The sequence below is a fragment of the Branchiostoma lanceolatum genome, chromosome 1 (assembly GCF_035083965.1).
Source record: "Branchiostoma lanceolatum isolate klBraLanc5 chromosome 1, klBraLanc5.hap2, whole genome shotgun sequence".
Taxonomy (NCBI): domain Eukaryota; kingdom Metazoa; phylum Chordata; class Leptocardii; order Amphioxiformes; family Branchiostomatidae; genus Branchiostoma; species Branchiostoma lanceolatum.
In genome coordinates this window covers 43,551,790-43,565,125 of record NC_089722.1, presented here as the reverse complement: position 1 = coordinate 43,565,125, position 13,336 = coordinate 43,551,790, and the positions used below count along the sequence as shown (strand labels likewise).

The window sequence follows — 13,336 nt, the reverse complement described above, 5'->3', positions numbered from 1 at the left end:
ATCAATTTGCTAAACATCTAAACCACATTGCAGGAGGCAAGCACACTACAACCTTGATTTTCCTGATATTTGGGTTACATCGATATTTGGATATGTAACGTACGCAGGAAGAAGGTCTTGAATTTATAAGTAAAAATCAATTTGAGCTGTTGTCGGCACAACGGTCCGTATAAGCCTGAGCCGGCTGTATGTAGGTCAGTTTTATGGTCGGGGAAACTGGGCCAACCTGCAAAGCCGAAAGTGCTGTGGTCATAATAGCCGTAAAAAATGCAATAGGCAGTAAACCTGCTATCTACAAGGTAACTGTGCTGTGGTCCTGTATTCTCTCTCAAGCAAAGTCATGAAATACTCTAAGTGTTGGACATCTTTGTTATCACACTGAGAAATCATCACCAGGGACAGAAATAAAGTGCAGCATAAAGGTAGGGTAGAGGATAGATTTTACCAAGGCAAACCTACAAAGCCTAAAGTGCTGTAGTCTTAATGGTGTACATAGCCATTAAAACTGCAATGGGTGATAAACCCACACTATCTTCAATGTAGCTGTACTGTAAAAGTGTATCTGTTTTCAAGCCTAGCCATAAAGACTCTCAGAATTTTACATCTCTGATATCACAACTAAAAAAATCAGCACCTGGGACAGAAATACACTACAGCCTAAAGCCTTGATAGCAACCATATCTATAACAAAGAAACCAGGCAAACAAACCAAGCATAGTGTGCAGTGTGCAGCCATAAAGGAACCAGTGTATGACACTGTGTCATCACACCTAAAAAATCAGCACCGGGGACAGACTCACACCACAGCCAAAAGGCTAGATGAAAGACAGTTTTGACCAAGGCCAACCGACTGAGCCTACAATGTGCAGCGCTGATAATGCCAGATATAACCATAAAACTGCAATGGGTGACAAAACCACACTATCTACAATGTAACTGTACTGTAATAGTGAAGCTTTTCACACGCCAAACTATAAAAGACTATCAGTGTAAGACAACTGTGTCATCACAACTAACAAATCAGCACCAGGGACAGCATCACGCTACAGCCTATAGGCTAGATGACAGACAGATTTCACCAAGGCCAATCGACTGAGCCTACAATGTGCAGCACTGATAATGCCAGATATAATCATAAAACTGCAATTGGTGACAAAACCACACAATCCACAATATAACTGTACTGTAATAGTGAATCTTTTCACAAGCCAAACTATAAAAGACTATCAGTGTATGACAACTGTGTCAGCACCAGGGACAGCATCACACTATAGCCTAAAGGCTAGATGAAAGACAGATTTCACCAAGGCCAACAACCGAGCCTACAATGTGCAGTGCTGATGATGCCAAACATAACCATAAAACTGCAATGGGTGATAAAACTACACTATCTACAACGTAACTGTGCTATCTCTGACCAAGCTAGTTCTTAACCTTACCATAAAAGACTTTCAATGTCTGATATCTCATTTATAACAGCTGGGAATTCGGAACCTGGGACAGAAACAGCCTGAAGACAAGATAAAGGTCTGACTTACAACAAAGAAACTTGGCCAGCCAGCTGAGCCTACAATGTAAATTGGTCATAACATCACACATAACCATAAAACCTGCAATGAACAATTACTAGTAATCCACCCTATCTATAATGTAACTGTGGTATAGTACTGTAGCCATACCCTAGCTACATGTAGGTGTTCATCTCTTCATAAAAGCCTCTCAGTGTTTGATATCTGAGTTACCACAACTGAGAAATCAGAACAAGAGAAAACACACACACACTACAGCATAAAGGCTGGATGGAGCCAGATTTAAAACAAAGAAATCAGGCCAAACAATTCTCAGTGGTGATGATACAACACATAGCCATATAAACTGGAATGGACAGTGAAAGCACACTATCTACAATGTGCACTGCATGCTTTGTAGTACTTTCTATAAAAACCTTCCACATGGAAAGCCTCCCATAAAAGACCCTGAAAGTCTGACATCTGTGTTATTACAGCTAAGGATTCAGCACCAGGGACAGGAACATGATTAAGGTTGGATGCAAACCAGGTCAAACACTGGGGGCTATAATGCTGGTGATGATGGCACACATAACCGTAACCCTGGATGGACAGTCGAATCACACTATTCACTGTGTAATCTACAGCGCATTGGTGGCGTCGTATTGGTGTAATAGTCAGGGTGACTGGCCCAAAACCCAGAGGTCCTGGTTCGAATCATCTAACATGCCACCGATGTGGTGTCCTTGAAAAAAGGTACTTTACATTACTTTCCTCATTCCACCCAGGTGTAAAAATGGGTACACCTGACTTCAGTTGGGGCAGTAAAAGGTGGTGGAAGGAAAGGGATGGGCTCTGCCTTCGACACAGTGGATAACAACCCACTTCCCCTATGGCCTCAAATGCAATTGGACTACGTATACCTTTACCTTTATTTCACTAAAGTGTACATATACTGTGATTGTGCTGCATATCTGAATACAAGTTTCTCATTAACCCCAGCCATAAAAGACCGCAAAAGCTGACATCTGAGTTAGAACTGCTGAAAAATCAGCACCAGGGACAGATAACATGAAAGACGAGATAGAATGCATAGAAACCAGGTCAGGTACTGCAGGCTACAGTATATGCGGTCTGCTAATGATGGAGACATAACCGTAAACTGGAATGGGCGGTAAAAAACATGCTGTCCATGTGCTGTGATAGTGGCCCATTATCAATTCAAGCTGGGGCAAAACTACTTCAATTTGTTTGTTCCAGATGATGCTGAGGTAGAAGATCGACATGAATACAGAGTCTGAGGGGAAAGCCTGTACCTAGGTACACAGTTTCAGGGAGGGAATATAGAAAGAGTCAAGTTTTCCTCCCAGCCGTCTGTTTCAGTATCTGTATCTGTATCTAAATAGCCGGTATAACAGGCAAAACACACCAGCTTCACAGGCAGGCAGCAGCTGGTTATATTACATCAAACGACCTGCCACACATAACCTTTGCACATCTCACTGTAAACATTTGTTTGTTCATTTGAACCATCTTCATTCTTTAAAGCTGTCTAGCAAGGATGCTCCTAGTGAGGTTCTCATCTTTTCTTTTAGTGAATTGTTGACCTAAAATAATTATCTTAAAACCAAAAAAAAAGAAGTTTCACCATGAAACTGCCAGACAACTTTGTTACAGCTGCTGCAAAATCAGCACTAAGGACAGACAGACATTAATGAGCACATCATCAGTCAGGGGCCATTTGCTTTGTAGAAAACAGGTCAAGGACTGAGCTGAATGCAGAGCCCTTCTCCGCATCCTGCCATTAAAACTGGCCATTCAGATCTGATGGAGATGCGGAAATGAGATACTAAAGAGCAGAAGCAAGATGATTGTTTCCTGAAACCAATCTTCAAAGAAAATCTAGGCCAAAAGAATTCAATTGATTGGTTAATAGATTCAAAAAATACTGAACTGTAAGATGAAAATTGAGTTCGAGGGGAAAGTCTGTAGAGGTGTAGGTATGACTTATTATGTTTAACTTTAAGGAAGGTTTTGCTATGTTTCTTCTTCCTCTTTTTCTTCTTCCAGTCCGAACCAAGAAGGTCAATGACCTAGACTTCACAGCGGTCAGTGGTCGGTCACCTTGGCTACTGGTTAAGTAGCAGACCCTGTGGTGTTCGATTACATGATGTAGCAAGTGTTGGAGAGGCGTTGTCACCAAATATATGAATGTGTTTGAGTAAGGCTAAACAGAGCAGTAGTTTGTTATGTGAAGGTACACATCTTGCACTTGCTTGCAAATATTGCCTTTCTGGTTCTATTCATCATCTGAACCAGGGCAGGTACATATATAAAAAAATTATTGAGCCCTGAAGCAATTTTTGTGCAATTTTCTCCATTGAGCCCCTAATCACATGAGATTCATTCCTCATTTCACAAAAGTAGGTCATGTCTATCTTTGACATAATGTCAACATTGGGCACAGCAAATGGGGCAGGCGTTATTCCCTGTATCTGGGGCAACAAGCTCCACAAAGGGATATCTATTGCTCTCAGTGCAATTTCTATCTGGGACAACATATTCAGTGGGAATTGAACAAAGGGAAAAGAGGAAAACAAATGGCAGGGCCAGGGAGGAAAAGTTAAATCTGACTGTATTCATTACTTGAAGAAGAGAATAAGCTTTAGAAAGGGATATTCATTGCACTCAATTCCATTTCTATCTAGGGCAGCAGATTTAGTGAGGGGCTAAGATAAAAACCATAGGGCTCAGAGGAACACTTGAATCTTACTATGATGAGTAAAAGCTTACAAAAATAAAGTTTACTCAATTTCATGTCATGATTTCATGTCTAGATTTTTTGGACAGATGGGGTGAATTTTTGTCTATCCCTTTGCCGAAATATCTTAAGGATGGAGAAAACAAATGAGTGTGCACTTCTTAAGTTGTTTAGAGGTGTAACTGGAACTGTGATTTCCTTGTCATGTTGTTTGGTTGTTTTCTCGTTCTCCTGATCTGACAGAGGAACCCTCCTATCCATCCCTCCCGGGGACAGAAGACTCTACATTTTAATCTTTTAATTCAGCAGTATTTTGTCAAATTAACAAACCGACAAGTCAAGTTGGTGTGGCCTTCTGAAATTTTGTACAAGTGCAGCTGAAACTGGAAACCAAGATTTCCTTGTTGCCATGTCTGGCATGTCTCTCGTTTTCATGATCTGACACCGGCGCTCTCGCATCCGTCCCTCGCGGGAACGGAAGATTTAATTACAGCGCCTGCAACGGCGTAATCCCTCCATCCGTCATCGCCGTGGTTATAACGACACGCTGACAGTAATCGAGCGCGTACTGCTGACAACAGGTGTCATACCGGGATGGAGGAACTGCTGCAAATATGGTACGGAAATTTACAACATCCCCTGTATTCTGATGTTGCAGTGCGCTCGAGATATGACGTCTTCAGTAATAAGTTATTCACATTTCTTTCCTAGACTCAATGCCCAAACAAAAGTCGGTACTTCACTTTTTACATTTTAATATAGTTTTTTTATGTATCAATACACAAGGCCATACCAAATCATTTCCTTGGTTCTTCTCAGATTTCTAAAGAAACTTTGGTGAACTGTAAAAATCATTGTAAAAAGTGAGTCTGAGGGGAAAGCCTTTACCTTGTTACACACAATTTCAGGGAGTCGATATTGTCAGATTCAAGTTTCCCAGCCCTGTTTTTGTCTTTACCTCTTGCTGAATTTTTACTGAAATGCCCCCAAAACTAAGAAAGCAGACTCCATACTGCCTTTTTAAGCATAGACACAAAACAGACCATGCATACAGAGTGCCAACCAAGTCACCATGTAGATCTCCCAACCATTCCTGCCAAACTTGCAAACGACCTTCTTGTCCTTTTTACCCTGTTGGTTTAGCGAGCTGGACAGTCACAGATGACATCCATGACCTTGACTTTTCCAAAATGGCCGCCTAATCCAGATCATTAGTTTTACAGCCTGAGGTTTACATAGGATGGCCTGACCTCCAGTAGGTCTAAACTTTCTCTTATTCAAAACTCAGCGACATTCTAGGGATCTTTCAACCACAAATGCTGTAATATGGAGAAGTATGTCTTCACTTGAAGGTTCATCTGTGTTGGTAGAAGTCATTCTTTATCAAAGTTAAACTACATTTTCGCACACAATTGTTTGGACTTATCCATAGTTTCGACTAATCACCTCCAGACCTACGCCTTATTAAGAAGTATGTCTAATTTTTGAGCATTACTTCTGAACCGTTGACCTGTCTTAAGCAATTGGACACATTTGACTGTTGCAGCAAGCCTGAACTCCAATAATGGCTTAACATGCCCCTATTCAAACAACAGTGACTTTCTAGGACGATGTGAACGCTGTGATATGGAGAAATATGTCTTGTTTTTAGAGTGTTACGTCCAAACCACCACCTTGTAATTTCACCCTTTTGTTTGAGCACATTGGACAGTCACAGCTGGTACACCCCCCGAGGCAACGTTCGGCAGTTTCTGCCGCTAACAGCTTATTTCAGAGGACATAAACGTGGAGCCAGCTGTCCACAGCATGCAGATTCCCTCCTAACTGCCGCCGTTATGGCCTCACGCACGGTCGTAGAGCCGGCTTACGACATTGCCGCGCGTTTTTCATACCCGGTCCATAAATTGTAACGTCCTGAGCGGAGCTCCAGTCAAGTTTGCGTCGTGTTGGAAGTGTTATAAGGACAGATTGATGGCCTAATAAACAGGATCTCTGTGAAAACTACAGTTTTATCCAGAGAGAGAGCGATGTGGTTTCGTATGCAGGAATCGGTAATATCCGGGATGTGTATGCTGCCGGTGATAAATCTGTTGGGTAGATGACGCTGTGGGAAACTGGCAGGCTGGAGTTTATGGGGGATGAAGTTGTAAACTTGGGGTTCTCAATCCTGCAAACATTGCTCTTTCCAAGGCCAGGAGAGTAAATGACCCGTACTGGGGGACCCCAGACCCCTTGGTGTTGGCAACTGGAGTCCTGGACCAAATGCTAAAGTGAGCACTGGCTGGCACAGGGTTAGGAAGCTTTGGAAAATGTCACGGTGACCATGTGTCATCTTTTGATACTTTTGATCATCACATCAGTGTTGGTAACCAGAGTCTTGCCCCTAACTCTACAAAGGAAAGTTGAACTTCTATGTCTGGTATGATGTAAGACATAAGCTAACAGATACAAATGACTCTTTCCTGTACATGCAGTGGGTGTATGTTTTCCACACAAACAAACAATAAGCCTCCCCTATACACACTATGAGTAAATGTTCTCCCAAAACAATCAAACAAACAAACAAACAAACGAGCCTCACCTGCACACACTGTGAGTACATGTTCTCCACAAAAAACAAACAAACAAACGAGCCTCACCTGCACACACTGTGAGTACATGTTCTCCACAAAAAACAAACAAACAAACGAGCCTCACCTGCACACACTGTGAGTACATGTTCTCCACAAACAAACAAAACAAACAAACGAGCCTCACCTGCACGCACTGTGAGTACATGTTCTCTATCGCCTGGTTCCACTTGGTAAGAGAGTTTCTGTAACTGGTCAGGTCGAACCCCGTTATGGTCACCTTCCTGGTGATCATGGAATGCACGGCGGCGCGGCCGTCCCGCAACATGAGGATGAACTTGGCATTGGGAAAGAGCGAGGACAGGTACACAGTCGATTTGTGGGTGAAGGGGTCCTTATTGCACAAGTACGGCGCCGCCTCTCCGTGTTTCGCGATCACCTCCAGAACGAACGACGAGATCGCATCGTCCAAGACTTCGTCTGTAACCCCAGCTTCTTCCAGCCTAGATTTCTCTTTAGTGGACCGTCTCCACTGTACCTGCATGGCGAGTATTCTGGGGATGACCCTGGTTTCCTCGCCGCAGCGTATTGAGGGGTGGGCGTCCAGCATCACACGTGCTAACGTCGTCCCGCTCCTGGGGACCCCGCCGATGAAGATGAGTGGCATGTTCCGGTCGTACTGGTAGGCACGGTTTTCCGCGTCATAGACGTACTGGCTCCCCTCCTTGGGAATCATCTTCCCCTTGTCGCACGGCGCGCTACTGTAGGGAAAATAGAAACTTGAGAGGTCCATCAAGGACTTAAAAATACACCAACATGCAGGGAGGTCTGGAAAGCATTGTCTTGCCAGATATATCTACTCTAAGAGATCAAAAGGCAATATTAGAAACCTGCTAAAAAAAGTACAAGTACATGAGAGCCTGAAAGAAGCCAAGTCAGAAGGAAATGTCTACTCTACAACATTTCTTAAGAAAATGGAATATCTACCTACCTGCTGAAGAAGTACAGGTACATCAGTAAGAAAGCCTGAAAGGTTAAACATCTTAAGACTTATAAAGAAACTGTACAAACCTGCTGAAGAAGTACAGGTACATGAGCAGGAAGGCCTGGAAGGTGCAGAGTCTAAGGAACTGTACAAACCTGCTGAAGAAGTACAGGTACATGAGCAGGAAGGTGCAGAGTCTAAGGAACTGTACAAACCTGCTGAAGAAGTACAGGTACATGAGCAGGAAGGCCTGGAAGGTGCAGAGTCTAAGGAACTGTACAAACCTGCTGAAGAAGTACAGGTACATGAGCAGGAAGGTGCAGAGTCTAAGGAATTGTACAAACCTGCTGAAGAAGTACAGGAACATGAGCAGGAAGGTGCAGAGTCTAAGGAACTGTACAAACCTGCTGAAGAAGTACAGGTACATGAGCAGGAAGGTGCAGAGTCTAAGGAATTGTACAAACCTGCTGAAGAAGTACAGGAACATGAGCAGGAAGGTGCAGAGTCTAAGGAACTGTACAAACCTGCTGAAGAAGTACAGGTACATGAGCAGGAAGGTGCAGAGTCTAAGGAACTGTACAAACCTGCTGAAGAAGTATAGGTACATGAGCAGGAAGGTGCAGAGTCTAAGGAACTGTACAAACCTGCTGAAGAAGTACAGGTACATGAGCAGGAAGGCCTGGAAGGTGCAGAGTCTAAGGAACTGTACAAACCTGCTGAAGAAGTACAGGTACATGAGCAGGAAGGTGCAGAGTCTAAGGAACTGTACAAACCTGCTGAAGAAGTACAGGTACATGAGCAGGAAGGTCTGGAAGGTGCAGAGTCTAAGGAACTGTACAAACCTGCTGAAGAAGTACAGGTACATGAGCAGGAAGGTCTGGAAGGTGCAGAGTCTAAGGAACTGTACAAACCTGCTGAAGAAGTACAGGTACATGAGCAGGAAGGCCTGGAAGGTGCAAAGTCTAAGGAACTGTACAAACCTGCTGAAGAAGTACAGGTACATGAGCAGGAAGGCCTGGAAGGTGCAAAGTCTAAGGAACTGTACAAACCTGCTGAAGAAGTACAGGTACATGAGCAGGAAGGTCTGGAAGGTGCAGAGTCTAAGGAACTGTACAAACCTGCTGAAGAAGTACAGGTACATGGGCAGGAAGGTCTGGAAGGTGCAGAGTCTAAGGAACTGTACAAACCTGCTGAAGAAGTACAGGTACATGGGCAGGAAGGTCTGGAAGGTGCAGAGTCTAAGGAACTGTACAAACCTGCTGAAGAAGTACAGGTACATGAGCAGGAAGGTGCAGAGTCTAAGGAACTGTACAAACCTGCTGAAGAAGTACAGGTACATGAGCAGGAAGGTCTGGAAGGTGCAGAGTCTAAGGAACTGTACAAACCTGCTGAAGAAGTACAGGTACATGAGCAGGAAGGTCTGGAAGGTGCAGAGTCTAAGGAACTGTACAAACCTGCTGAAGAAGTACAGGTACATGAGCAGGAAGGTCTGGAAGGTGCAGAGTCTAAGGAACTGTACAAACCTGCTGAAGAAGTACAGGTACATGAGCAGGAAGGTCTGGAAGGTGCAGAGTCTAAGGAACTGTACAAACCTGCTGAAGAAGTACAGGTACATGAGCAGGAAGGTGTAGAGTCTAAGGAACTGTACAAACCTGCTGAAGAAGTACAGGTACATGAGCAGGAAGGTGCAGAGTCTAAGGAACTGTACAAACCTGCTGAAGAAGTACAGGTACATGAGCAGGAAGGCCTGGAAGGTGCAAAGTCCGGCCAGCATCGACCTGCGGCTCCCACCTCGCATCATGACCGGATGCGGAACCGGTACGGAGAAGTTTGGCAGGGCGGCGTATCCGGGCGGGGCGGCGGCGTATCCCGGCAACGCGGCGTAACCGGGGCGGAAGGGTGAGTCTCTCCTCGTGCTATCTGCGGCGGCTGTGGGACTGTGCATGGGGGATCATAGTATCCTGATCCCCGGGCTGTCAACGCTGTCGTCACACCGGAGCAAATACTCTGCTCTGTCTCCGTGGAAACTGTTTCCTTGGTAACGGTACACACTTACTCCATCCCACTGGGGGTGCTTAAGTAACCAGAGGTGTCCGTCCAGAGGGTTTGATTCTTGCTTATCCAGTCGAATCCTTTAAAAGCCTCTGCAGCATTTACAGAGCCGGCCGCGTCCTTCCCTCCTCTCCACACCTCTCAGGTGGCAATCCTGGTAAGACGAGCTTTCTTTGGCAAACTTCCTTCACTTAGTGCAGCTTTTCTCGGGGCGCCTTCGCAGCATTCACAGATTTGGTTGTTTGAGCTCTTTCTCTTTTGCACACTTGTCTAATCTAAGGTGAGAAACTAGATTTCTTGGCAAACTTCCTTCCTGAAGACGTCAACATGAGGATGGTGTGTGTTTCATGCAGCATATTCCAGTTGGTGGATCAGCAACCTGGAGAAAACACAAGAAAGGCCACGGGTCAGGTAAAGGGTCTTCCATGTCTTCATGAACAAAACAAAGGTTAAAGGCCAGGTCAAGGGTTAAATGTGTACGGGAAGACAACAAAGGTCATAGGTCAGGTCAAGGGTCAAACACCTACAGGGACCCAGCATCAGGTCAAGTATGAACAATATCTGGAGGACAAAATCCTGATTGAATGAGTGGATTTAGCCCATAGGACTGCCATAGCCCTTTCCTAGAGATAGACTCACCAAAAACTGATTAAAGCTGCGCTAATAATTCACACTTTCATCCATCTCCCCTGTTAATGTGAGTAGTTTCATTAGGCTGATAAATTACTGGATAACAAAGTTTTTTGTACACAGCTGCTGCAGTGTGAAGAATGTGGTCCCAAACCTGACTGAGTTGATACCCCCCAATCACAACTCAACCACCTTGACAAGATGCCGACAATCTAAACTTAAATTTTAATGGGGCAAACCTGGTCAACAGTCTTCCACGGCAGAGAAAAGTTTCAAGGTGAACCACCAGTTCTGAAGGATGTTGGTGGTTATGAAGGACATTGCCGGGTCAGAGGTTAAGCAAACTTGAGGTCGCACCAGTGAGGGGAAGACAGCTTGTCACCAAGCGCTGCCCCCACACAGGAAAATCCATACTGCAGGGCAGCCGTATTACAACAGAAAACAGATAAACCATGAAATATTCAAATTCAATGAGTTTGTGGCTTTTCTCAGCCGTAGGGGTCAAGCCAGGTCAGCCGGGGTGGGGTAATGAGGTATGGGTCACACCATTCAACTTTTATAGGATGGACAGGGTGATCAGTTTCTGTCCCTTTTTAGCCCTCCCCTCACATTGATATATGCTTAAAAAACTTTATAATATCACTTCTTTGAATAGGTATATACATGGGAGGAAAGCAGGTCTAAATGTTGTAGAATACAGAATCACCCTGTGTAATTCCCATCAATCATACGGCGAGAACACCTCTTGAACAGAAGATAGATGTGAAGACGACATGCTTGATACATATTTCAGAAGGGATTTGTATTTCTTCTTCTTTTGTCATCCTCCATTGAGGTGAAGCATGATGCTTAGTCAAGTAGCTAGCAGCAGACTAAGTGGACTGCGGCTTCGCTACGGCTCGTGTTTTCAGTCAAGCACACTGGGTCATCCATAATCTTCTCAATAAGTGTGTTGGGTTCTTTTACGGGCAGAGGTTTGATGCTTGAGGCTTATGCCTGAAGTTCCCACATACACATGGCCGCCAGCTTTACACCACCATTGGAATGCAAAATATGCAAAATCCAAACAGAGTCTAGGGAGCCATCCAATAAGTAAAACCTATGAAATTGAGTAAATGACATAAAGAAGCACACTGTGCACAAAACTGTCTTTCACATTCCATGCCGAATTAGCATACAGAATATACAAAATGTAGCATATGGTGTTACATTACAAATGCCATAAGATACACTACATGTACGAGGAAGTCGCCTATAATAAATAGAAGGTACATGTGCGAACAACAAGCATCTGCATTTGTACTGTATGGCCCATATGAATGAACATACGGAATAAAGCATACAGAATAAAGCCTATTCTGTCAGGCAATAAACCACATAAAATACACAGCTCAGAAGCCACCTGAATGCGAAACAGCGATCTTACATGTTCAATAAGGAACCACCATATGGAATAAAGCATTCGGCATATGGAAAGTTCCGACAACCCCTAACATAGTGGTGCCCGAAAACGTAAGGGCGTCTCCTATCGAGTCATGTAACAAATGCCCAGTACAGCAGAAGTCCATAAGGGATAAGCATATGGACTGCAGCAGATAGAATAAAGCATGGAGCCTGCGGAGTCATGTAACAAATACACTGTTAACATTTTAGTCATGGAAGGTACGGCAGTGGTCTTAAATGCTCCACAAGGAATTGCCATATGGAATGCAGCATATATAGAATGAAGCAAGACTCCCTTTGATAGACCATGACTATTGTGGAGTCATGTTACAAAGGCCATGAAACATACAGCTGAGACTCATCTGAATGGAAGCTATAGAAGGTACATCTGACTACAGCACCAGAAGTCTTCCACGTTCCAGCATACGGAATAAAGCATATGGCATGTACATGTGGAGCAAAGCTACAAATGCCATGAAATACAACAAATTTAAGGTTGATAAGTCACCTGAATAATGGCAAACGACACATCCGATGGTAGCACGGGCAGTTTCCACACACAGGCAGGAATATCAGCATGCCGAATGAAGCACGCGGAATTCAGCACACCCCCGTGCCTCTGGGCCGGTTGGAGCCCAGCTGACGCACCGGATATGGGCCAGCCCAGGCGCGTTCTCTTGTTCTTGTCTACGAGATTTTCATTTTTATTATCAAGTTTTAGTATCATTTGATTAAAATGATACGGTACAGGGCTTTTCTACTTGTATTTTTCATGATGCCCACAGATCTTTACTGCTATTCAAAACTGATCCATTGGAACAGTTCACAATAATGTTCCAAAAACAGTGTGAGATGCATATTCGAAGGAGAAGGTTTGAAAGGGGCAGTGTTACCGCACAAGGTATCAAGACAAAATAAAGGCTTGAAATGAAATAAAACTTCCACGTTTTTAAGATTGCATCATCCTGACTGTGTTTTAGGATACTCTTTTTCCGCATCTTAACTTCACATTCTGGGTTCCATAGAATCAACTTTGCGTCGCCTCCCACAGCAGACATACTGATACTGATGCACCCTTTAGAACCAAACATGTAGAAAGGTATACACAATGTCCGAGGCAAAACTCTCAAGTCAGAACATCACTCATTGCGGGCCAAACAAATACACTTCCCTGGTTCCCAGACATTTCAAATTGACAACTTTTACAAGCAAGATTACAAATGAATAGGAAAACAGAAGGCTTATTCTTCTAGTTTGATTATTTGTTTATCTATAAACTATACAATGGAATGTGCACTCAGTCAGCAAGCCTGTTTTTCAGACATCCCTGATGCTAAAATCTAAAAACACATCTAGCACTTATCACATAATAGCTTGGAGGAAAACT

The 13,336-nt window shown here is 43.9% G+C and overlaps 1 protein-coding gene across 1 annotated transcript in view; it reads right to left on the bottom strand.

The window, feature by feature from the left end:
• LOC136427274 (uncharacterized) overlaps positions 1–13,336 on the bottom strand; it is a 71,286-nt gene that overhangs the window by 12,863 nt on the left and 45,087 nt on the right. The window contains exons 3-4 of the mRNA XM_066416089.1: positions 9,537–10,255; positions 7,027–7,600 (exon numbers count right to left, since the gene is read on the bottom strand). Of these exons, the coding sequence (XP_066272186.1) occupies positions 7,027–7,600; positions 9,537–9,769 (807 nt within the window). The 5' untranslated portion in view covers positions 9,770–10,255. The remainder of the gene's footprint in view (positions 1–7,026; positions 7,601–9,536; positions 10,256–13,336) is intronic.